The 25,767-nt window shown below is 36.4% G+C and overlaps 1 protein-coding gene across 15 annotated transcripts in view; it reads left to right on the top strand.

Moving 5' to 3' along the window:
• The window catches only part of mecom (MDS1 and EVI1 complex locus), a 146,030-nt gene that overhangs the window by 40,185 nt on the left and 80,078 nt on the right, over window positions 1-25,767 (top strand). For all 15 annotated transcript variants that reach the window (XM_052576221.1, XM_052576228.1, XM_052576222.1 and 12 more), the window contains exon 2: window positions 19,849-20,204. In XM_052576221.1, coding sequence (XP_052432181.1) covers window positions 19,849-20,204 — 356 coding nt within the window. The remainder of the gene's footprint in view (window positions 1-19,848; window positions 20,205-25,767) is intronic.

Here is a 25,767-nt window from a genome sequence, read left to right on the forward strand (position 1 = left end):
TTGTTCACACCAAGAATAATAACTAAAGAGATAACTATATTAGCATCCACACCAACATAAATTAACATATTATAAGCATGTGATGAGGTTATGGAAGCTTTTTCCACCTGAGAATTTTAAAATGGTAAACATTATATCTACTGTAAACATTTCAGACTTTATTCTTGCAATTTTGATATAAAAAAAAGTCTGAACTTTATATTTTGGACACTATTATTTCTCACAATTTCGATTTTCTATCTTGCAATTCTGACTACTTTTTTTCTGAATTCTGAGTTTCTCTCACAGTAATTGATATTTCAGTTAATATGGCAGTTTTCTCAGAATTTTCTTGCAATTCCAGTCGCAATTGCCCATTTTATTTTTATTCTGAGTTGGTAACAAGCGTCCACAGTTAATAAATGCTCACTTCACGAGTCAGGTGGATTCTGATTGGCTGTTAAAGTTTTTGTCATTTTCGTTATAGTTGGGACTTCGGTATAGAGAGATTATTATTTATTAGTTTATAGTTATCATCTTTGTTGTGAAAGGGCCTTACTCTCTTTTTTTATTTTTGGTAAAGTTTGGTTTGATTCATTTGGCTTTTCAGCAAATCATGCTTTGTTCCTCACACAAAGCTATCATATATTTTCTGAAGACTTGCAATATAGCACAAAGATTGTGTAGAATGTGGTTATTCATCTACACACCCATCCACCTTGTTCTGGAGATGTCTTGGATTTGTGTTTAAGTGGTTCAGAAATGCATTTTGACAAATGTGCACATTTTCCCACAAGTTCAAGACATTTAATTGAATGTTTTTGTTATTTAAATGACCTTACAAACCGAGTGGATCTTTCTTTCTCATTCATTTTCCTCAAACATGGTGTCAGTGTTACATGACTGACTGGCAGAGTTTAGCATTGAGGCAGCAGTTCCGCATTTGTGTTTCATTGCACTGGAATACAGTCCAAGTATGACAGCGAGACATGTCGAGGCCAAACTCGGGCTGATTTTGGTGCGCTGTGTTATGATGGAAACATTTTTTGAATCCATTAATCTCCACCAAGAACTTCCACCATCCTATATGAAGTTTATTGAGAGTGTGTAAGTGTGTGTGTGTGTGTGTGTGTGTTCTTGGAGGTTGGGAGCTATATAAGGGCCTCTAAAGAAATGAACGAGGGGTGTTTGGAAAGCACTGGGAATGGGGTTTTAATGAGAGTTTATAGGGAGTTGGACCCACTGAAAGAGAGACTTAGATAGAGCTCACTAACATTGGCGCCTGCAGTCATCTGGAACTGCACACGACGCACAAGGAATATCACAAAACCTTTAAAAAGCAAGACATAAGAGCTCAGGATGTGTGTTTATGTGTGCAATAATAATGCATTGAGATTGAAGGAAAAACACATAGTCTATGTGTGTAATGGAATACAGCATACTGAACACTGGATACAGTATATTGCAGACGTATTATACTTGACATGCTACATTATTGTCACATGGCCTCATCACATTGAATGTGTAATTTAGTGAGTGACTCATCTAGTTATCATCTTATAAAGTAAAAGTATTATTTAAATAATTGTTTAAAAAATGTTTTATATTCAATTATTAAATATTAATTTTAAATAATTTGTAATAAATTCATTGTATGTTTAATCCAGTTTATGTGTACACATATCTTGATATTAGGCATTTCAATCAAAGTATGAGTCAAGAAAGACATTTAAAAGTCCTTTCAGTGCTGTTTTGCTTTTTATATATTGGTCAATCATTGCTACTGTATATTCTCTTCTACTAAATGCATAAATGTAAATTAACTTATCTTTGTATTCTATACGTTATAGAAATGTCACCAACTTTGCACAGTATACATACTTACAAAGAGGGTGAAGGGAGGGAAGGTCAGTCAGATCCTGCTGCTTTTGCCCCATTGTCAGATGTAAACAATGCTAGTTTTGATAACCTTTGACCTTTCTGTATATGAGTCCGGTAGAGTAGACAAAAGTCCCAAGCAGCTGCTCTTGAGAGGCTGGAAGAGCAGAAAAACTGAGAAGAAAAGAAAAGAAAAGTAGTGAAGGAGGGAGAAAAGGCACTAATTAAAGTGTTAATTAAATGAATGTTTCTGCCCCCAAGCTTTGTCATTTACCTCTGTAGACACACACACACACAGAAGGAAAAGAAGGAAACTGCCACTGTTAGAAATGAAGGTATTGTTAGTCCTGACATCCTTCATGAAATTTCTGACAGCCGACAAACGCTAAGCTGTAACATGAACTGCTGAGGTCGAAAAAAAGTCGGTTTATATTTCCAAAGCGCTTTAATATAAACACATTAGCGTTGTGTGATTAGCCCAAGTATTTGGTCTTAACAGGTTTTTAATGAATTTAGGATGGTAAAAGTTTTACAATAACGTTGGACTCGACAAACATTATTTATTTTGATTCGTTCTACCCTGTTTTCATTTTTTTAACTGTTATATTTGAGAAGATCCAGACTGTACTTAAGTGTAGCTTGGCTGCTTTGAGTCACTCCGAAATCAGGCGTTCCTTATCCAAGGCTGGATAATGAACATACGGAAAAATCCAGGCCAGTGATAGCAACTGTCTGCTGTTGCTATGAAAACACAGGTATACTGAAAGCGTCTTTTCGATAGTAGGCTAATCATATGTGTTCTTTTTTTAGCTAACATTACAAAGCAAACAAGCTAGCTCGATAAAGCCAGTGCAGTACTAAAATAGCGTAAAAATAACTCTCAGAAAAGATACTCAGATGATGATGTATACAGAAACGAAATTCAAGTGCTACTGTTAGCTTAGCTGGTGTAAATTTGTCAACAAATGAGTCTTGAAATGCTAGCAATGCTGCTTTGTACTTGTAGTTATAATTAGCAGAATCATTTACAGTGTTTTAAGCATAAGTGTCTACAGACTTTGGTGAAAGTGACTTTCTTCGTTAATAAAGTGTAGCATAAGACTCAAACAATGCAGGTCACATGTTAAAACAGCCTTAAATTCTTGATTTAGCATGAATTTAATTGTCACAAATGTACCAGAAGAAACAATGTTTAATTTCTACATGCACAATGTACTAATTCTGCTAGCAAGAAAGATTTTTAGCAAGGCAGATAATGCTAAAACAACATTCTCTTAGCATTACTTCAAGTAACTAAAATTTCAAATCCAAGAGGTTCATGTCTTTCTTCAGTTGAAAATAAATGAAGGTTTTTGAGGAAAATATTCCAGGATTTTTCTCCATATAGTGGACTTCAATGAGAGTTAACAGGTTGAAGGTCAGTTTCAGTGCTGCTTCAAAGGGCTCTACACGATCCCAGACCAGGAAAAATATTCTTATCTTAAGAAATTACTGGTCATTTTCAAAAAAATATGTAAAAAAAATATTATTACAAATGCTCGCCTTATGCTGTTCACACTTGGCATCTTTTTTTGAAGCTGCCAGCATCTGTTTTACATTAAAATCCTATGGAATAAACCGTGTTTTCAAAAATGAGTGCTTTTTAAACACCACCACTACCGCAGCTCAGAATGTGTTTTCAAATTGAAAAAAGTTCAGTTCACAAACGTCGTTGTGAACTGACATTCTCCTCCTCGTTAACTTCAAAAGCCAACACAAGAGCCAACTTCCTCTTTCTCAACATTTCTGTACCACACAGCACTCGCTTTTGGAAACACTGGGTCGTTCCTTCTGCCTACATTTCACGTGACCTTTCTAATATGATTACACAATGCATGAAGTCGAGCTAGTGCAAGAAGTACGTTTGTAGATAAAAATAATATAAATTTGTATTTATTTTTTAAAAAGTGGGCGATCATTTCGCTAGATAAGACCCTATTTCCTCGTCTGGGATCATAATTCTGGACCGAACTAAGTTTTTAACTTTCAGAGAACCTTCCCTGTTAGCTGAGTAGTTGGAGATTCAGATTTTTGTAGTTAAAATGCAGCCTAAAAATCAAATGCTAAAACAGCTTTAACACATCAGTTTTGCATGAATTAATTTCACACAAATGAACCAGAAAAAAAACTATGTTCTACATAAACCAGAATTTGATAAATCCATGGCTTCTTGATTATTTGTCTTGTCTTATGTTTGTGTTGCTCTTAGCAAGTGATGAATCTTTAGTTGTCATACCAGTAAAGCTGACCTGCAAAGGCAAGATGGGTAATTCGGACACGAATATCATTAAGCTTCCATTTAAATCTGTGAGACAAACCGATCTGCCTCAAAGACCCCTGGGAAAAGTAGTCCCCATCTTATGGTCCTGTTGAGAAAACACCCCTTCCTTGATTGTGGAGTGAGTGGGTGTGTGTGCGCTTTCCCCAAGATGAGATGGATAAAAGCGTGGATTGAAGATGAAGTTTGTACACGCGTTAGTGTGTGTGCGTGTTCCCTTATATCTCCCGGACAGAGACAAAGGGCAGAGGCGAATGAGAAATGAAATGTGTTCTTACACACATAAGCGCAGGTTGGCCATGTGATGTTCGGCGAGCCAGCCAGGAGATGTGTCTGTGTGTCACATGCCAGAGTCAAGGGAGCAGGGCCATTTGTCATGCGGGGGGTTTGATTATGTTCACCGGGGCTGTGTGATCAGTGTTGACCCTCTCTGACAGACACTCCCCCTTCATTATGTCACCACGGCTCAGGTGTCACAGCGGCCACACTCTAACTGTCTCTCTGACAGCAGCACACACTCACCTCATCGCTCTTCTGCTGTCTTACTCAGTGTGTGTGTGTGTGTGTGTGTGTGTGTGGAGCCTGATTTCACTGTCTTGTAAGAAGTTGGGTTTGTGCTCATCAGTGTTACTTCAGTGTTAAAAACAAAAAAAAGTACATTATTGAATTATTTAAAAACAAACAGGTAATTACACAAATGACATTGCTTTTTATATTATGCAGTGTTTTTTGTGATATATTATTAGACTTTAAAATAGCTGTTTTCTGTTTGAATTTATTCTAAAATTTCATTTATTTCCGTGATGCAAAGCTGAATTTTCCTCAGCCATTACTCCAGTCTTCGGTGTCACATACGACCCTTCAGAAATCATTCTTCTTTGATGATTCAGAGCTCAAGAAACATTTCTTACAATTATCATTGTTAAAAACATTTGTTCTGCTTAATAATTTTTAGAAGCCTTGATAGATTTTTTTCTCAGAATTCTTCGATGAATAGAAAGTTCAAAATTTCTAATTTATTTGAAATAGAAATCTCTTGCTTTTGAATGTAGCACATTTTAGCTAAATACAATTATACATTTCTTTAAAAAATACAGACTCAAAACTTTGTAGTTATGAAAGTATTATGAAGGCATTTAAAAATAGCTGAAAAAACGAGACTTTTGCATGAGCACAAAAACATTTTGCAGGTAAACTAAGTATACATGAACTGGAAACTGCATGCAAACTTTTTCTTGAGCATATTGCACACAAAAGATTTTTTCATGCAATAATAACCAAATGTCCCAAAAATGATTGTGCTATAAATTATTCTGTTTTAAGGGGATAGATATTAGCTAAAGATATTATGTAATGTCTTAATTAAAATCGAAAAATTTGGGATAGATTTAGGGTGTAATTATAATTAGCTTGATTTAAGAACATTAGAAAACAAAGCAGAGTTACCACCATTATATAAAACCTAATGTGAGTTTCTGAAGCATTTTTCCCCCTTCTACAAGACCATCTATTACGTGTGTATCAAATTGGCAGGGATATTAGCCAGTCACAGCATATGCTCAGAGCTCATTGTCTGTCAGTAGCCTGTAATTTTTCAATTAGCTCTCATTAGAAAGCAAGGCTGTTGAAATCCCAACCTATGTGTTTAGCCCCTGTGTTGTCCATGTGTGTAAGTGTGTGTGTGTGTGTATGATTAGTGGGAAGGGAGAGCAGAGGTGACAGAATTCCTCCTCAAATATTTTGTCTTCATTTTTCTGGCACAGAGTCTCTAATTACAGAGCACTACTTCATTATGGGCACCTTCATGTTTTATGCATTCTGTTCATTTAGAGCCTTATTAACAACACCGCGGCCAGCCGCCCGGCCCCTCACCATGTGTGTGTGCAAGCTGGAACACGTGTCGCCATTTTGCATAGAGCACTTAAGAAAGAAAAAGTTTCATAAAACAAATTAAAAAGTTTGTTTCGCAACAATTTTTCTCAAAACTTTCTTGGTGTCAAAGTCAACATTTAACCTCAATACTTTTAGAATTGTATATTTTATGTAGAAATATGCAGAAGATGCTGGAAAACCAGGACCAATTAGGGACTTATGAACAACTATCACACAAAAAAAATTAAAATAAATAAAAAACAGCCATGGATCATCCAGGAAACGACACATAGTATTAAGATTCATCTTTGATTAAACTTTGTTCATATTTGTTCAGAAGTTTACATACCCTTGAATCTTAATACTACGTGTTGTTTCCTGGTTGATCCACAGCTGTTTTTTATTTATTTTAATTTTTTTGTGTGATAGTTGTTCATAAGTCCCTTATTGGTCCTGGTTTTCCAGCATCTTTTGCATATTTCTACATAAAATATACAATTATAAAAGTATTGAGGTTAAATGTTGATACTTAATACTATGTGTCGTTTCCTGGATGATCCACGGCTGTTTTTTTTTTTTTTTTTTTTTTTTTTTTTTTTTTTTTTTGTGATAGTTGTTCATAAGTTCCTTATCGGCCCTGGTTTTCCAGCATCTTTTGCATATTTGAACCCTTTCCAACATTGACTGCATGATTTTAAGATCTATCTTTTTACATGGAGGACAATTGGGGGACTCATACACAACAATCTCATAATTGTTTCATAAACCAGTCTAATCTAATCCTAATAGATACAACCAAGTCCTATCCTAAACACACACACACACACACACACACATATATATATATATTCTTCCTAATAACCTGTTTCAGGTATTGAAATATGCCTGATTGCAGTAAATTTGGTTGTAAACTGCATTCCATGTTGACTTTAAATCAATTGTTTTATAACTTGAAAGACGTTGTTTAGGAGCATGGTGTTGAATTTTGGGGTGGTGGGTCACAGTTTGGCCATTAGACCGTGGAGTGGATTGTCACACCATTGATGGAGGGAGTAAGAAAGAGTTGAAAAGGGGGAAAAGCGGCATAAATATGGAAGTTTAGGGCAAGTAAAAGGGCTTAGGTTGCTGAAAGAGGGTCGTACGTGTGTGCATGAACAGGGACGAGCGAATCCACCTTCCCGCGCTGAATCAAACCAATCTGCATCCAGCATTGAGACTGATGAGCCCAATCTGGAAGCCCACACTTCTACACTGAGATTGATGGAGGAAGAGCGAGCACGAGAGAACGGTGAGAAAGAGCAAGGGCGTGAAACGGCACAGAGATGAGGAGAAATGAAAGACGGAGGTGAGCGACAGAGTCTGAGAGAGACACCCCCTCCCCACCATAGCCATGGGCGACCCTGTTCCTGTGGGGTGAATAAAAGCTAATAGGCTAACGCTAGCGGCCCTGGCTGCTGATGCTGATTGATGTGGCGTGTCAGCCGTGTGCGAGCGATGCCTCTTTGATAAGACTTATCATCCACCTCACTCCATAAATATTTTATCAAGCGTAATGGAAATTGTCAAATCAATCTAATTGTGTAATACATTACTGGGACATCCAAATTAAACAAAGCACATATGCTATCATTTGGCTTTATGATCGGGCAGCCGGGTAGACGCCCCGTGAGGCCCTGGGGCTGGCAGTACGGACGTTGGAAATACGTCTCCCTGGCGATGGCCGTCACAATGACGATACGCACTCCATCACAGGATCAATTTCTCAAATGTGGACAACTGTGCCGTGTAATCAGGATATGGCTGGATGGTGTCGGCCATCGTGTGTGTGTGTGTGTCTGTCCTACCTGCCCATGCTTTTCTCAACTTAGCAAAATGATTACAGAATAACTAGAGGGATTTTGTCTTTGTCACGTCATGACAGTGTTTAATGGTTTGTGTATGTGTGTGTGTGTCTAAGACTGTATCACTGTGATTCATCAAAGCCGAGGCTGGCTGAAAAGAGTCACAGGTGAGACAGGAACCATGAGGTGGGACAGGAGACGTGCCTGTAAGACCCAACTGAAAACAAGTCAAATGGTAACCGTGTGTGGCATACATTCAACTGAAATGCTTAAGCTGTGTAACAGTAAGGAAAAAAGCTTGTGCTGGCTTTAATCAACACACACATTTAGTTTTACTGATGAACAAACCTGAATATTGCGACTTGTTTATGGCTATGTATATATATATATGTATATATGTATTAATATGTATGTGTGTATAATATATATATATATATATATACACACACATACATATATATACATACATACATATATATATATATATATATATATATATATATATATATATATATACACACACATACATATATATACATACATACATATATATATATATATATATATATATATATATATACACACACATACATATATATATATATACATACATACATATATATATATATATATATATATATATATATACATACATATATATATATGTATGTTTGTGTGTATATATATATATATATATATATATATATATATATATATATATATATATATATATAAATATTTATAATTATAGATTATAAATGTGAATTTATAATAATTTTTATAATATTTTTGTAATTTATTCATTTATATTATTATAAATTATATTATTTGTTACAGTACTTTTGTCAAGAAGTATAAAAAACGTATAAAATAATAATAATTAAAAAAAATATTTATATACATAATGCTTTTTTCAGTACAAAATATGTATATTTGTAGTTTTATTTTGTTTATTTATTAAATCATTAAATGAATGTAATTTGTTTTGGCCAGCAAACCAATTTTATCTTTGGTGATGATTGTTATTCTCTGGAATGCTTGATCCTGATTGGTCAGACCTGGAACTTTGTGGTACTTACACTATACAGTATAATTAACCATTGTACTCTGCAACCAATTTCTTAGAAACAGTATTTAATGTCCATTGTAATAGTTCATGTCACATGATTGATTTAAATGTTTTAACTGTTCTTATCATTGTAAAAATTTAGTTTTAAGCTTTTGTGTCCCTGTGTCTGTGTGTTTCTGCGGGTTATTAGTCTGAATAAGCAGTCGACTGTGATTGTGACTCATTAAATCAAATGAAACAGTCCAGTCCTCATAAAAACTCATCTGGCAGGGAGAGAGAGAGAGAGAGAGAGAGAGAGAGAGCGCATATGTTGGCTGTCTGTGGTTTGGGACTCTTAATGATATAAAGTGCTCTAGTTGATATGCATGCAGTCATGCTGCTCTGTCAATGATATTGATTGTGGTTTAAGATACTGCCACATTAACCCACTCCTAAATACAATCCTGAAAACATTTTTAATCAGTAGTTTTGTATTATTTCTCAGTAAGAATAAAAATGAATCCTTCAAGATGTTTAAAGATACATGTACTTTTTTGTATTTTGAGTTAAGTTTTGAATTAAGTTGCTCGTTTCAATTAAGTTTCTTTTTTTCTTTTTTTTTTTTTTTTTTTTTTGGTAAACTGTTTTAAAAAAGATTTTAAATGAATTACACTAGCTAACTTTTTTGAAAATGATAAACAGATTGACTTAATTCACTTTTTATAAAACAAAATTATGAAACCAAATTGTATAGGTTGAAAATTGTACATACTTTCATTCATTTAGCAGATGCTTTTTTCCAGGGTGATAAATGAAGGTAACAAGTAATATTTTGGGACAACATACAGTATATATTGTACATAGTTCAATAAAAAAAGAATAATAATTTTATTAAACCATGTAAATATTTAAATGTATGTGTGTCTGTTGTGTTTTATTACTTATGTCTGTTAGACACCAGAAAAAACGTGTCTGTGTAACAAGTCACACAGACACACACACACCTCCCTCTCGCTCTCACTGCGACTCTATCAGCCGCTCGCACAAACATACATCTTTATCCAGCGCTTGTTGTCAGACAACATTAGATAATTAATAGGTCATTTGTCAAGCTTGTGAGAAACATGTTAAAGTCCCTCTGAGCTCCCAGGACACAAGCAGCTGTCTGCCGCACTTACACACACACATGCACACACACACACACACACACACACACACACACATGCACCCGCTCTTTTAATTAATTAGCATTAGCAGTGATTAATAATGAGGCTCTCAAGGCTGGGATGTTTGCATATGTGTGTGAGAGAGTATATCTGTGTGTTTAGGCAGACACAGCATGGCTTGTAGTACAGTGTTAATTGGTCAGCTCAGCATTGTGTTTTAATGAAGTGTTGTTCATGAGCCGAGTCAATGACGAGCTGAAACAATGCACTCATTAATTAAGATGCTCTTAGCAAGTCACTTAGGTCAAGTGTGAGTATGGGAATGTTCAGAATGAAATACTGACATACTGTGTGTGTGCATACTGTTTAAGTGCTCTGTGTGAAATAATATGCAGTATGCAATGATATGTAGGCTTTTTTTCTATATTAGTTCAGATTTTTAGTCCAATTTTTTTATAAACATTTCAGAATTTTTTGCCATTTTTATCAAATAATTGAAGAAGACAAAGGAGGTCAATATAATATTATAGTTTTTTTTTAACCAAACCAGCCTACAAGGTGAATCACAGCATTCCAAATGTTTATCTGAAGCAAAAAAATCATATGAAAAAATTGACAAAAAGTTGCTCTTAAACAGCATTAGGGAAAGAACTGTAACCCCGTGAAACTAAATGAAAGTGAAATACTGTATAAAACTATTCGCCTAAAAGTTGATGATCGTATCGTTAGAAATTCAGTAAAGTTTAATTTAGAGAGTGGTGTCCAGCTATCATAAATCAAACAGCTATTTTCATTTTTGAATCCAATTTTGTATTAAAAAATAAGTAAATCATATAAATCTCGTAAAATCTTTCCCGTCTGGTTGATTTGCATTGCATCATGGGATTCAGCACCCAAGGCTCAATTGCTGCACATTTTGTCAAATGCATTACATCATCCACATTCAGTGCTTGCTGAATATTCACACACTGTAGTATGCATGCTGAATGCAGTATGTGTGAGAAACACTGAAGAGAGGCCGGTGAGTTAATACTGTGGCAGTGAATGTTTGTCCGTCGGATTCTCACCCTGATCCGATGGCGCTCATATTCAATTGAGTGTCTGGGTTAATTATGTATTGTGCCGACTGCTCCTCTTTCCCTCTGGGCTGTAGACTTACATCTGCTCTACACACACACAAACACAGACGCACACCCTCATGCTCTCTCACACACTCTTTTTAAACATCCAATCAGCCAGGCCATTGAGAAGACAAATGTACTCATTTAGTCCCGCTGGTCTCCAGTGGCCAGTGAGAGAGAGCCGAGTCTTAATTCCGTACACAAAGGCTGGTAACGGAGTCTGGAGTTTGTTAGCGAGGGATTCATATGGGGCAGAATTGAGATTGGAGCTGGAATGTCTCTTGTGCGTCGGTTTGCAGTCATGCCGGTCTGTCTCTGAGCAGCTGAAAGGGGCTTGTCGGGATCTGATGGCACGTGTTAGGCTCAGAATTTGGGTTAAGGCCTGTTCACACTAAGGCTGAGGCAAAAGTAAATGTTTCTGAAAATTACTAACTAAAAAATTTATTAATAACTCTTAGCTTTCACCAGGTATTACAGAGTGGTCACTTTCATTGTTTAAAGAGATTCATAAATGTTTTTTTTAAATCATATTTGGACATCAGCTGGCACTAATTCTTCTAATTGTTTGTGTATTAGACAAACTTTTACGAGTGTTTTTAAAATAACAACAACAAAAAAATGCTAGTAATTTATTAATACAAATATTTAACTAATTATACAATTATTTCCATTCTTAATTGTAGTAAATCATTAAATTAAATAAAGAATATGTAATTGTAATAAATTATTTATATTTTACAATTATAAAAAAATAAGAGAGTAACATTTATTTACAAATTATTTAAAAATAAGTGATCACATTTAAAATATTGTATATAGAAATAAATCATATTGATTTAATAGGTAAGAATATTAAATAATAAACGTAAATAATAGTTTGACAAATTTACATTTAAATTAAATAGATACAATTTCAATTTGCATATATATATATATATATATATATATATATATATTAGATAGATAGATAGATAGATAGATAGATCTTCTTGTGTATCTATTTGTTTATACAAGAATCATCAGTTTATAAAATAAATAAAAGCTTTATAAAGGAATGCACTTTATGTACGGAAAACACATGATGGAATATTTTTAGTATATTTAATGTGATTATTTCCAGTGATGTCGACAAAGAGATTAGGTCTGGCGTTGATCAAAATGAAGTTGATATTGATACACCATAGAAAATTCATTTTAGCCTTGGTCTTGGCTGGATAATCTTCAGCTGGGAAACGGGCCCAGTGCGCTTGTAACAGCCATCGTATTGTTTTGTTGCTTATCAGACCGGGTTTCTCTTCTCTCAGCCCTCTGGCTGTCTCTCAATGAAGTGATAAATCCTGGACCTGGTAAAAACGGCTCTTCCTGTTGTCACTAGTGGCCCGGAGCGCGGAGAATGTGGCTGCTGCCTTAAAACCAGGACGATACGGGGTTCATCCCTCCCCAGGAGGTAGAAGAATGGGAATGTTAACGGATGTCTCTCTCTCTTCAGGTATTATAGAGCTGCTTGTGAACGGTGACAGGTGAGAAACCTTTCATTGGTTGCGCGCCAGTTGCCGAACGTAGGAAATGTTGCTATGTGTTGCTTTTGTGGCGTTTCAAACCGAAGGGGTGAGTTGTCAAATACGTTAAGCATGAAGAAGGAGGTGTGTGTGCGCAAACCGCGAGAGAGTAAACAAGAGAGAAAGAGTCAAGGAAAAGGTTTCAGCCTTATTTAGATCTTTTCTATCTTAATCTGCCCTCTCAATCATCACGTTTAAAGAGTCTGATCTCAGCGTGGCCCTCAAGAGCGGCTTGTTTCTATATTTACAGACTACAGTGCTGCAGGGGAGCGTGTGTGTGCGAACGCTCGCTTTCGTCCTATAGGTGCGTGTGTCCCGACGTCCGCGGGCGTTGACTGGGTCACCTCTCCATTAGGGCGTGTTGTCATGGTGATTAATGGCTGGTTCTATCATCTTTAATGCTGGTGGTAATGACGCGGGGTCCCGTGCCGCCCACAGTAATCGCGTGATGTATGAGCACAGCAGAACCCCGGAGCAGAGGTGAATACTACACACATTCACACACATACACACACACTCGCTGATGTTTACTCACAAAGTTATAAGTAATGAACTGACTTGCGTGCCATAAGCGATACATAATATTTCATAATACACTTGGAATTAGTGTTCCATTTAGAATTTAGACATGATTAGAACATATCTACCACTAAGGAAAATGCTTCTATTTTGCATATTTACCATTTTTATTATTTTATTATTATTATTATTATTATTAATTATCTTTTTTTTCACAAATGATATTATCAGTATAACACTTTGGATAAAATGAATCGAAGCATTAAGATTAATCTCTTAATTTTTAGTTTTGCGTATATTCTCAATACTCAAGCTACATTTTGACGCAAGTACACAAGTTCACATGCTCAGGCAACAATTTTTCTTTATTAGAGTACAGTAAATGTAATGTTGAATTAAATTTAATACAATTTATTTTTAATAATTATTTATAATTGTACTATTTATTTGAATTATAACATTTTCAAATGCCCTAAATACTTAAAATCTAATTAAAACTACATATATAAATTGTGTATATTTAAAAATTAAAACGAATAAATATTAATATATATTTTTTCATTTATAACTGTATTTAATGTACATTTTAATTATATTTTTGAATTCTTAAAATGATAATATTAATAATAAATAATTATTATAATAATAGTAATAAATATGTACTAAAAATACATGTATTTAAAATATATATATATATTTTTTTATTATATTTTCCCTAAATTTCTTAAATTCTAGAAATTTAAAATTACAATGATAATAATAATAATAATATTTTTAATACAATTAAATAATATTTTTGTTTATTTATAATTGTACTTATTTTTCAGTTTAATTATTTTTCCTATAAATCAATAAAACCCAGGTTTAATCTAGATTTTCAGTGTGTTCTCAGATTTTTTTCACTCAACAGCAGGATTGTAGGTTTAATTTCTTCAGAATGCAACTAATAAAATGTATATCTTGAGTGAGATATAATTTGCTTTAGAAAAACTGCCTTCCAAATTCATAAATGTAAAGAGACTGATTACCTGAGTGTTCCAGTGCTGAATTTCACATGCTCCTGTGTGTGTTAATGTGTGTGTACTTTGTTGGTAAATACATCAGTTTTAATATCACACTGTATGAAATCTGTGGCTCGATATCATCCCTGCAGCTAACACAGCTGGTTTATGAATTAAACACGCTATAGTAATGAAAAGTTTAAGGAGATTGATTGGTTAGTGTGCTACGCTGATGTTTATGTATGTAAACTACGTACTTCATCCAGTGGTTGACATGTCATCTATCTCTTGTCCCTTCTATCTACTGCTCTCGCTCTATCCATATTGTTTTTTTCAAAATCACGTGTCAACGTAGAGAGAAATAAACATTAACAAGGAATATCTTTATACACACACACATACATACATGTTCACCAGTGCTCTAAATGCCACTTTAAGGGTGGAACAGGAAGTGATGAGTTATGTTCTCTATTAAATGACAGGAAATGCTCCTATTCTTTCGTATTCACAGATTGTGATTGTTGGGTGTAAGTGACATCATTGCCGGGACATTTATAGGTTGTGTCACAGTTCTGTTCTTAAAAGTCCCATTCTAATCAAGGATGTTCTATAGGTGACTTTTCCCAAGACAATAATATCCATTTATCGCAATGACATCATAGTTGCTAGTTTGTGTCCCTACTGATGTTATCATCTCAATCGAAGGTGGAGTAACTTTTTTGATGAGAAGGATCCAAAGATCCAGATTACAGAAAATCCTGGGTTTCTCGTGGTCTCTGCACATTCACGTATGTGCACCATTCAGTGGTTGATCCATTTTCTTATCCTAATTGAATCAATTAATTCTAAGCAAATAAAACCAGAGGGACGTTCTGCGAAAACCTCACTGCCGGCTCACGCCAAACCATATTCTTTATCTGCAATCTAATACTCAAACCACGGCCGTTTTTAAGAAACAGGCCACATTCTGCACTTCACTTCGGTATATTTTTCTTGAGGGACGTTTACCTTTCAGAAATATATATGTTTATAGACCCAAAGAAATACCCGTACTGCTTTTGAGTGTCCTGTACCGTAGCGTTTTTTCTTTAACAGGCAGGATGAAGCCGATCAGTTGGAGCCGCAGGAAGGGAGGGATGGCAGAGGAGAGATTGGGTTACCTTTAAAAGCCCAGGGTTTGAAGACTGCGGCCAACTAGCTTTCACTCTCTCTGTGGGCAGGGGCAATTTTAAATGGCATGGCTCGGATGATCGTTATGGCCTCTCGTGCTTAGCACATCCACAGGCGTACATTGGAGGCCTGAACTGGGTCCTCAGCTGTCATTTTAAAGCATGCAGAAGCGTTTGCGTGTGTGCGTGCGTGCAGAGCCACAAAGTAAAATATTGTAAATGGCACAAGACGACATCTGGAAAGACTTAGTGCTCTCAGATCACCTGTGATTCAGAGTCAGGAGTAATATCTGTATAAAGCTGGAGATACCTACGTTTGGCTGCATCGATGTGGAGAAATATGATTTTAGACAGTGCCTAGACCACTAATGTGTCTATTTTTTTATTTTAATATCTTGATGACATTGTTACCATAACGACTGGCATGAAAAGTTGTAGTATGTGAGGTTTCCTTGCATGTCTTAGCATTCACTTCTTGTCTTTGCGGTAAATCATGAAAATAGAAGGAATGATTAACTGTTAAAGATTCCATCAAATCGTTGATCTGTCTCTTTCTTATATAAACCATGTTGAAACCAAATCCATCCAGTGTTGAATTCAACATGATGTCAAAATTGACCCATTTACTGTGATAATGCTTGATATGCAATTTATTGGTGTCTATTATTCAAAGAAAATGAATACTTTTATTCAGAAAGCATGCATTCAATAAATTGATTTAAAAGATGACAGTTAAGAATGAAAGTCAATCATTAAAAATTATATTCTTTTTAACTTTCTTGTTTTCAACAAGATAATAATAAGTAATGACTGCTGAAAAAATATTGGCTTTTCATCATAGGAATAAATTACATTTTAAGATACATTGAAATAGAAAATGGTTATTTTGAAAAGTAATAAAATTTCAGAATATTACTGTTTTTAATGTATTTTTTATCAAATAAATGCAGCCTGTGTGAGCATAAGAGAAGACATCTTAAAAACATTAGAAAATCGTACCTTGTACGTAATCGTACTTGAGTGTTGAATATGAAATATTTTACTTTCATAAAATTAAATCCTGTCCTACATTTTTGTTCTTGTTAGATATCTCTGAATACATCATATTATTGAGGTAAATTGGCCGTGTTACAGAGTTAGCTTGATATTTATTGTAAATTTATGTCATATTTTGTCATTAAAATCATAAAACAAGTAAGTGGAACCAGAGTATGTCCTCTTTAATATTTTTACTTCTAGTGTTAATTTATTACCTTTCATCCCTTCAAAATATACTATCAGTGGAAAATACAAATTAGCACTAATCAAAAGAAGAGTTGAAGATGTTCATTAATGAGATAGGGCTGAAGGGGAGTTGTGAACGTGAAGACGGTGACTCTGACGGCACCGTGTAGCGCAGAGCCCCTCTGAGTGTTAGGAATGTGAGGAGACAGGAAGATGTGCAGGAGCGCCGGCCCAGCCCTCATTAGCACTCACCACTACCTGTCACAACACGTTAGCCACAGCGTGCTAGCCACAGCATGTTAGCCCCGCCGTGACTCACGCACAGCAGGTTAGCTCCAAGCGTGTTAGCAACGGCACATTAGGTAGAGCATGTTAGCACTGTGTGTTAGCTTTTAGCCACAGCCTCTCCATGTCCCAGTGCGTTAGTGATACCAGCGGTTGATGTACGTTAGCATATATATTCAAATGCATTTGCCGAAGAGGTTTTGTCTGAAAGATTTAAAGTAAAGCAGATTTTATGTCCATGCTCAAAAACCGTATTTGCCGTAAGAGCATAATCATGTCAACATAAGTTTTGATTGTTTTCAAACAGGTTTCCCAAAATGTGTTTTCAAATGCCTTCAATGAAAAGTAGCATAGCCTGTTAGAAAAGTTGTCAAATGTTGCTTGGTGATGTCACACGGCAAAAAAATCACTAAATGTATTTTACAAATATCAAAACACCTCCTTGTCACAAAATGTTAATAAACTTCGTAGCAACGATAAGAAATTCCCAAACTGGCAACACTCTTCCCAAGTCTTCTCGTCTGCTATTGGATGGAAGAAGAAAAAAGATAGCCCCGCCCAACTAGTTAAGTCAGTGTTGCTGTATCAGCTTGATTGGGGATGTTTAAGAAATAGAGCCATATTATTTATACTTTTCAAGAAAACCATGAAATACACATTTAAGCAATTGACATTTAAAAAAAAAATAAAAATAAAACAATTTAAAAAAAAATACTGGTGCTGATGTGATAGCTTACCAGGTTCAAAAACATTTTTGCATGCCAAACCATGTATAAAATATATCCTCAAATATATTGATTTAATTTAATGACAAATGTTGTAAAAAAAAATATGCGAACATAGCATGCATTCTGTTCCCAAATTCGTGTAAAAATTATAGCATTTGCTGAGATTTACCATGATCCAAGCCACTATGAAAAAATGGAGATATAAGCTGAATGTGTATAAATGAACACAGTACCGCTTTTCACTCTGATACACACAGTGCTGACTATAATTAAATTGCAGCCTATGATATATTGCCGTTTCAGTTTTGATTAATTATGCAGCCATTTGTTTATTTTAATGTTACGTTTAATCAATGATTAGCTTTTCATCAACTTCACTAACCCCCTACAGTTCCTTCACCCACATCCACGTTGGAAACCCTTCTATACAGTATCATATACTTGAGTCCCTGAAGGGATGGTATTTAAGGACAAACAATATGAAGACTTCCCTCATCAGCCACGCGCTGGTTTTCCTCTCCGAGTTGAGCAAGAGGTCACAGGTCAGCAGACAACATCCTCCCTGTGTTCAGCTCATAATTAACCTAAGCAGATACAGTATCCGCTGTTTTCACACCGAGTCCTCTTCGCTGGGGTCGACGGAAAAAAAAATGGTGAAGAGGAAGCTTAAAAGTATTGGGGGCAGTGCAGTGAGTCCAAGGATTGGTCAGCGCTTCCCACTGGAGATTCCCCCTCCCCTGTATCCAAACAATCTGAAGCAGGCCTCAGGAGAAGATGACCGGGCGTAACCGGCGAGGCCTCAAAGATGATTATCACCCCAGACACCTTCTTATCCAGCCTGTATTATGTGTTATCACAGACACAAACCACTTTCCCCTTCCCTGTGTTTGTTTAACTGCTCAAGTGGTCAAATATGTTTTTATGGTGCTATGTATATTTACTCGTATCTGCAAAGGTTGCGTATATGGGCTGGCTGTGGTGTGGAAATGTGGATCAAAAACAAATAGAAAGAAGTACTTTTAAATAGTGCTGCAACTGTAACTATGTTTGTTGCTGGCGAAAGACATTTCTGACCCTGGACCACAAAAGCATTCTTAAGTAGCACGGATATATTTGTAGCAATAGCCTACAATATATTGTATGGGTCAAAATTACTGATTTTTCTTTTATGCCAAAAATCATTAGGATGTTAAGTAAAGATCATGTTCCATTAAGACGTTTCGTAAAATTCCTATGATTTTCTTTCACTCTCAGATTCCAGGTTTTCAAATAGTTGTATTTTGTCCTATCCTAACATACCGTACATCAACGAAAAAGCAGATTTATATGTATACATAAAAGACCCTTATGACTGGTTTTGTGGTCCAGGGTCACATTTATCTTTCGCTCCGGTAATAGGCCTCAAATATTCTGTAAGGATTTTTCCCATTTTCTTCATTTACCTCCGATTACAATATATGGGAAAGTACTTACAGATGTTATTTACTTCCTAAACAGATATTATTTGCTTTAAACATCTGACAGGGTCAGCGCTTACTATAAAGCATTTTCGAACAACTTGGGTTGTATGTACACCTTTCCCATGGCATCTTAATCTGAGACTAGATTTTTTTGTCTATAGAAATAATAAGTATCTCAACAATTTCCATAATTGATGTCATTAGCAGTGGTTTCCCGCCAATATTGCACAGACCTGACTGAGCGATAATGAAATTTTGTTGTATAATATTTTCACTTTCAGTTATTGTCACGTATTTTTAGTTGTTAAAATCATAAAAATACTTTATGGTTAAAGTTGATGTCATTTTAACTTGACTGTTGTAACTTGACTCTGTTGTCAGTTGTTAATATGTAAAACTAAAATTTGTTTTAATATGCATAAGATGACATGAAAAAATAAGACCAGTGGGATTTATGAACGTGAGGTCTCGAAGCTAAAGTTTGCCACTACAGGCACCAGACAGAATTGCTAAAGTAAATACTTTTTTTTGTCCCTTGTTTTCCTTTGGTTGAGTCAATACTGTACTGGGCTGCTCAAACAACCATGGTAATATTTTGTTTGGTACCATTAGAGGTGCAGATATTGTACATTGCCGCTTTAAATAGCTAAATTCTCACAATGTTTCTGTCTTTTTGATTAGGAGATGGAGAGGACTTCTCTCTTTTCGCCTCTGATGACCTGGAAGAAGTTGGCGGAGTGTCTGATGCAGATCGAGCCACACTGGCCACTGCAAATGACCTTCCGTCCCCTGGCCTATCAGGTGATGCGCTTTCTCCAGTCGACCAGTCCCCCTTCCACCCATCATTCCACACTTCAGTGTACCTGGCCGGGGATGGGGTCGAATCGGTGCCCCCAGACTTTGAGGTCCGCGAGTCAGCCGTCACCAGAGGAACCCTGGGCATCTGGAGCCGGAGGAGACTGGAGGTGGGAGAACGTCTCGGACCCTATGAGGAAACGTCCAGATACAGCCCAGAAAATGCCACCCAGGCATGGGAGGTAGGATAAAACGATGAATTTGAGAAGTGTTCTCCTACAGTGTGATAACAGCCTTTGTTCAGATAAGAAAATCCCCACACGGTTGGAGACAAAGCACAGGAGATAACATGAGCTCATGGGCCGCTGTTACGACTGAGGTTTCACTGTCATCAGTAGCGAGGCGGCGTGATTAAACCTGGCCTTTATGTTTTATGTTGAAGCACCTCTACTCGACTCTGTGATCTCGCACTAACCCCAGTTAGCTGTTGCCGTAATCCCATTAGTCCTTGGTCAATGTTATGCCAATTACATAATATAAATGTCTTTGAGGGTCTATTTAATGCCACTTAAGTCTCAAAATATGTACAGAAGATTTCACACTTATTCATTGCACCAAACCAGGGTTGTGCACCATTCTGGAGTGATTGGGGAATGGATTGTAAATTGCAGCTCAGTTCCTAAATTTGAATCGAGCTAGCAAACAGGAACCAACATTGCAGTTTGAATTTTAAGTGTGAGAAAGTAGTTTTTCTACCAAGAAAAATGTTGTGTGCAAGATTTATATAAATGTTGAAGAGATTCCAGTCATTCCAGTTCAAATTCTAATCCAACATTCTGTGAGGTGTTGGCAATTCAACTGAAACTCAAAATCATGAATTGAAAATGAGGCCGATTCTTCGCTGCCGATTTTGCACAAAAAACAATCCCACGACTTTTTGCTATTACCGCAGTCTCACAGTTGTCTTTATATATTGCTTTAGTCTTTTTTGACGCTATGACCTCACTGACAGATTGGAGTGGTCAGTTCTCCCTCAGTGATGTCATCGTAGTGGGAGGAGTTTGACTTTCCAAACTCAATTAAAGCCTGAGACTCATAAATCCTGCTTTTAGCCAGGTTAAAGTCCGTTGCTCTGAGCCGCCCCTCCTCGTGACGGCCCTGTCTATCAGATATCAGTCACTCTACTCTCCCAGTCGAAACCGGGTCACAGGACAAGGCCAGAGGTCGAGTGTTGTGTTGGTCAGGGTCATTTTAGGCTAATTTCACCAGGCCGGAGAGGTCACAGGAGTGGTATCAGGCTAATTGAAAGTTTAAATAGACTCCTCCTGCTCTGATAAAGAATCTCCAATCCTCTTTCTTGAAGATCGCCCATTTAGTATCAAAGAGATGGTTTGTGATATCTGTAAAATAGTGGCTGTAAACACACCTTGTAGTTCTAAGCAATAGTTTGAGCACTGCTGAATCAGAATTGCTTGCACACACTTTAGATGTTCAGCTTTTATGATATGTTTGTTTATGATTAATTCTGGTCTGCTCCGGTCAGATTTTGGTCCTGTTTTTATGGCGATGATTTAAATGTTAATAACCAGTTCCAGGCTGTTTTTTAGAGATGTTTTGTCAGGACGTGGTATTATGGTTTAAGTTTGGTTGGCATATATAATTATGGTTTGAATTTAAAGGCTTGAATTTGTTCTTGTGACGTTTCTTGTTGGAAAACGCAACAGTTAAACTTGCATTTTAATCTTCCACCTTTTTCACTTCATAAGTTGTCGTTTTCCTTCTCAGCAGGGCAGAAATCTTACATGTGCAAACATTAGGTTTTAATATGATTGAAAAGGCAGCTGTCTCCCAATGGTGGATTTACAGTCCCTTGAGCAAGCACTCTCTCTGTTCCTCGCTGTCTTTCTTGCTTGTTCATTCTCTATGGAAGGAAATGAAGGAGAGAGAAAAAAGGTTTCATGAATTTTAATCCATCGGTAATTTATTGCATGCTTGAATAATATGTATTTAAGGAACAGAGAAGCCACGGAGAGAGAGATGGGAGACGGATGACAGCGTGGCACGGCAGTGCTGTATCACTATGTTTAATTAGCTGGCTGACAGCGGCCCATAACTCTCTCCATTAAGTAAATAAGTTGTAAAGAATTTATGATGAAGTGCCACATTATTCAGAGGGGATATTCAATGATGACATGGACACATTAAATATGGTAAATGGCATTAAGCGTATCTCCCTGCCTTTTTCTCTCGTTCTCCTCTGCACCCCCTCCCTCCGTCCCGTCGTGTGAGAAGCCGTCAATATGCCAATATGCAAGAGACTGTAAAAATAAAATTGATTTGGTAAATGCGAGTTAAGATAGATCTGTTTGCTTTCATCATCAGTTCTGCCGTGTGGAAGAGTGATGTCACCAGCTGGGGTACGATAAAGACCGAACCCATCTGGAGGCTTTGATGAAGTGTGTGTGTGTGTGTGTGAGGGAAGAGACATTCAAATCACAAGCGCTGTAATTTTTGTAAGCATCTATATGAGCCGGATTGTGTGTGTTGTGCTTCTTTGTGAGACTGAAAGTTTGTGTGATTGTGCAAGTTTTTGCTTTTGTAGCCCTAATTATGTTCTGGAGTGTGATTGGTAGTTTGTGTTATTGTGCACAAGTGTGTTTTTGTGTGTGTGTGTGTGTGTGTGTGTGTGTGTGTGTGGTTCAGTACAGGTGTTTGATTGGTAGTTTGTGTGATTCTGTATGTGTGTGTTTTATGATGGTGTACAGGTTTTGATTATTTCTGTGAATTGTGCATAGGTATTTGCTTGTGATTGTGTACAGGAGGTGTTTGATTTGTTTTGATTTTATTTGTGCACAAGTGCTTGTGTGATTGTGAACAGGTTTTTATTTGATTGTGCAAAGATCTTTGTGTCTTTTGAAGTGTTTATGTGATTATTTGCTGGTGTGTGATTAGTTTGTGCACAAGTGTTTATTTGATCGTGACCTGTCGTTTTTGTTAGTTTGTGTGACTGTGTTTGTGTGTGTGAAAGTGTGTGTTTGTGATGTTTGTCTCTAATTGTGTGAAAATTGTGTGTCTGGGACAGCTTTATGTTAGTGCACAGCTGTGTGTGACAGTGGGAATGATATGTGTGCGTCTAAGTGTAAGTTGTGTTTTCGTTTGTACATTTTCAGTGCAGAGAGCGTGTGTGTGTGTGTGTGCGTGTGTGTATTAGAAGGTCCATAACTAACTATGAGGGAGGTTTGTCACTGAAGAGGTCAGAAGCTCTCTGAACCACCATCATAAATTCATACCTTTACTTGTGTGTGTGTGTGTGTGTGTTTGAGTAATGAAAGCTGTTGACTTACGAGTTGAAATGACTTCAGTAAATAAAACAACCACCTGCCTCATCAACACACACCATGCACAGAAAACATTTTGCATTGACGTTTTGAAGCGTCCTGACTGTCTAGAACAGGTCAGTGTGTGTGTTGACCCTGCAAAGGATGTGTAAGTTTATGTTGTGTTTATGTGTATAGGTATAAGTGTGTGTGTGTGTGGCAGTGAGGGAGGTGTCCAGGAGCTTTTGTGCACCTTTTGAGCGAAGCACATAGATGGAGGGGACGTAGGAGATTAGCACCGTGTGTGTGTGTGTGTGTGTGTGTGTGTGTACGTGGCTGGAGATTAAGAATGCGTGTGAATAGGGGTGAGGGATTAGGCCTCCTCAGCATGCCTGTCCCCACACTCGTCTGTCTTTTCATCCCGCTATCCTGCTCTCCAACTTCTCTCTCTCTTTCTGTCTGTCTCTTTTGTGCTGGAACCTTCTCTTTCTCTCCCTCTGTCCCTTCTGTCTGTCACTCTTCCGCTCCCGAATGCTCGATCTGTCATTCTTCCTCAGAAATATTTATCCGCTCCTCGTCTTCCCTCATTCTTCCCTTCCGATATATATTCCTCCTCTCGTTTTCAGGACCCGAAAGGAAGTTTAATCCCTGTCTCAGGGAAACTGACCCCACACACACAAGCCATTCAGAAAGACTTCTAAAACTCATCTCATGTGTTTTTATGAAGCATTATGTTTTAAAGTATTCACTGAGAACGCTTCCACTCCTTCACCCAGGAGTTCTCAGGAGGATAGAGAGAAAGAGCGAGGAAGAGAAAGAGGTTTCCTGTATTGGGACTGGATCGGTCTACAGTACACAATACTGGCACAGCTTCACTGCCGCTCGGTTTGAAGACAACATGAAATCAACATGCACTTTTATTTAGCGTTAGCTTTTGTAATCTTTCAACAGAGAGTAATCATTTTCTCCCGCTCTGATTGCTGACCTAAACAAGGCCACGTGAATGGGAACACTAATATTAACCAATCATTTCCTGACACCCTGATAATCCTGATGGATAATTAAATGCCACATCACATTTAGGACGCTAAGTGCTTTGCAAATGCCATTTCATGTTTTCTTAAGTGTGTGTCTGATTGTTTTTTTTTACTTTAAATGAGAAGTTGTGAAAAATTAAAAATACGTGTGCACTCCACAGTGGACTAAAACTGGTATTTCACGAGTAAATTAAACAGATTGCCTAATATATTGAATGATTTACATTTAAAAGTCTCATCCTTGGTGCTGATATCCTTGATTAAAGTGCCATTGCACGTCTCGGGTTCCAATCCCGGCTACAATAAAAGGCAAAAAAAAAAAAAAGTCTCATCCTTGCTTTTGTGGATCTGAGTGATTTAAAGACATGGTGATTTAAAGACAATAATTGTATCCTTAATTTATAAAATATACAATTTAATTTAACACACATTATTATATATTATTACTTTAGTATTAAATGTGGAATATTCCTTACATTAATCACCAACATTACCGATTTTGTGCAGATTCAAAGAGATTGGCTTATGTAAAAGAACACTGTTCCAAATATGTTAGGAAAACATTTTATTAATTCCTCTAAATAAATAAAAAAACTAAAACTAGTGCTGTCAAACGATTAATCACATCCAATTATTATATTGTGTATATATAAATACACACACATGCAGTATATATTTAGAAAATATTTACATGTATATACATTTCTATATTTATATTCTTATTATATTATATATAAATATATTTCATAAATTTCTTAAATCTATACATGCATGTGTTTGTATTTATATAGACATAATAAATATACAAACCACTGACACATATTATGTAAACTTTTTTTATACGATTAATCGTGATTAATCATTCGACAGCACTAATAAAACCATGCAATTAATTTTATTAATAATTCATAAAAAAATGATCTATTATATATTGTGTTATAGTATTATATTGCTGTTTATTATATAAATATTTAATCAATTGTTTAAGCTCATCCAGGTGTGGCAAACATTTTTGGATGCTTTTTTTTGTGTGATTGTGAATAAAGAGTATGAGAAAGCAAAAAAAAAAAAAAAAAAATGGATTACAAAAAAATCTGCTGGCTTACAATAGTTCAATTTTTGCTTCTCGCTTTCTTTCTGTGTTTCTCAGCGGGATGGGGAAGCCAGGGGTTAAACGCTTGTAGAGTTGGTATACAAATGATGGTGGGACAAAGGCACTTCTTTTAGCAGGGTAAGGTGTGTGTGTGTGTCACAATGCCAGGTGAGGGGGGTGTCTCGGAAGGTCGTGACCTCATTAGATGTGTAAGAATTGGGGGTGTGTGTTTGGGTGTGGGGGGTGTACCTGGTCAAAAGCTCTGTGGGGAGGAGAAGGTGGGGTTTCATTAAAATGAACCAACCTCTTCCCGTCTCTCTCTCTCTCTCTCTCTCTCTCTCTCTCTCTCTCTTTCTCT

Source organism: Carassius gibelio, chromosome B15 (genome assembly GCF_023724105.1).
Source record: "Carassius gibelio isolate Cgi1373 ecotype wild population from Czech Republic chromosome B15, carGib1.2-hapl.c, whole genome shotgun sequence".
NCBI classification, from domain to species: domain Eukaryota; kingdom Metazoa; phylum Chordata; class Actinopteri; order Cypriniformes; family Cyprinidae; genus Carassius; species Carassius gibelio.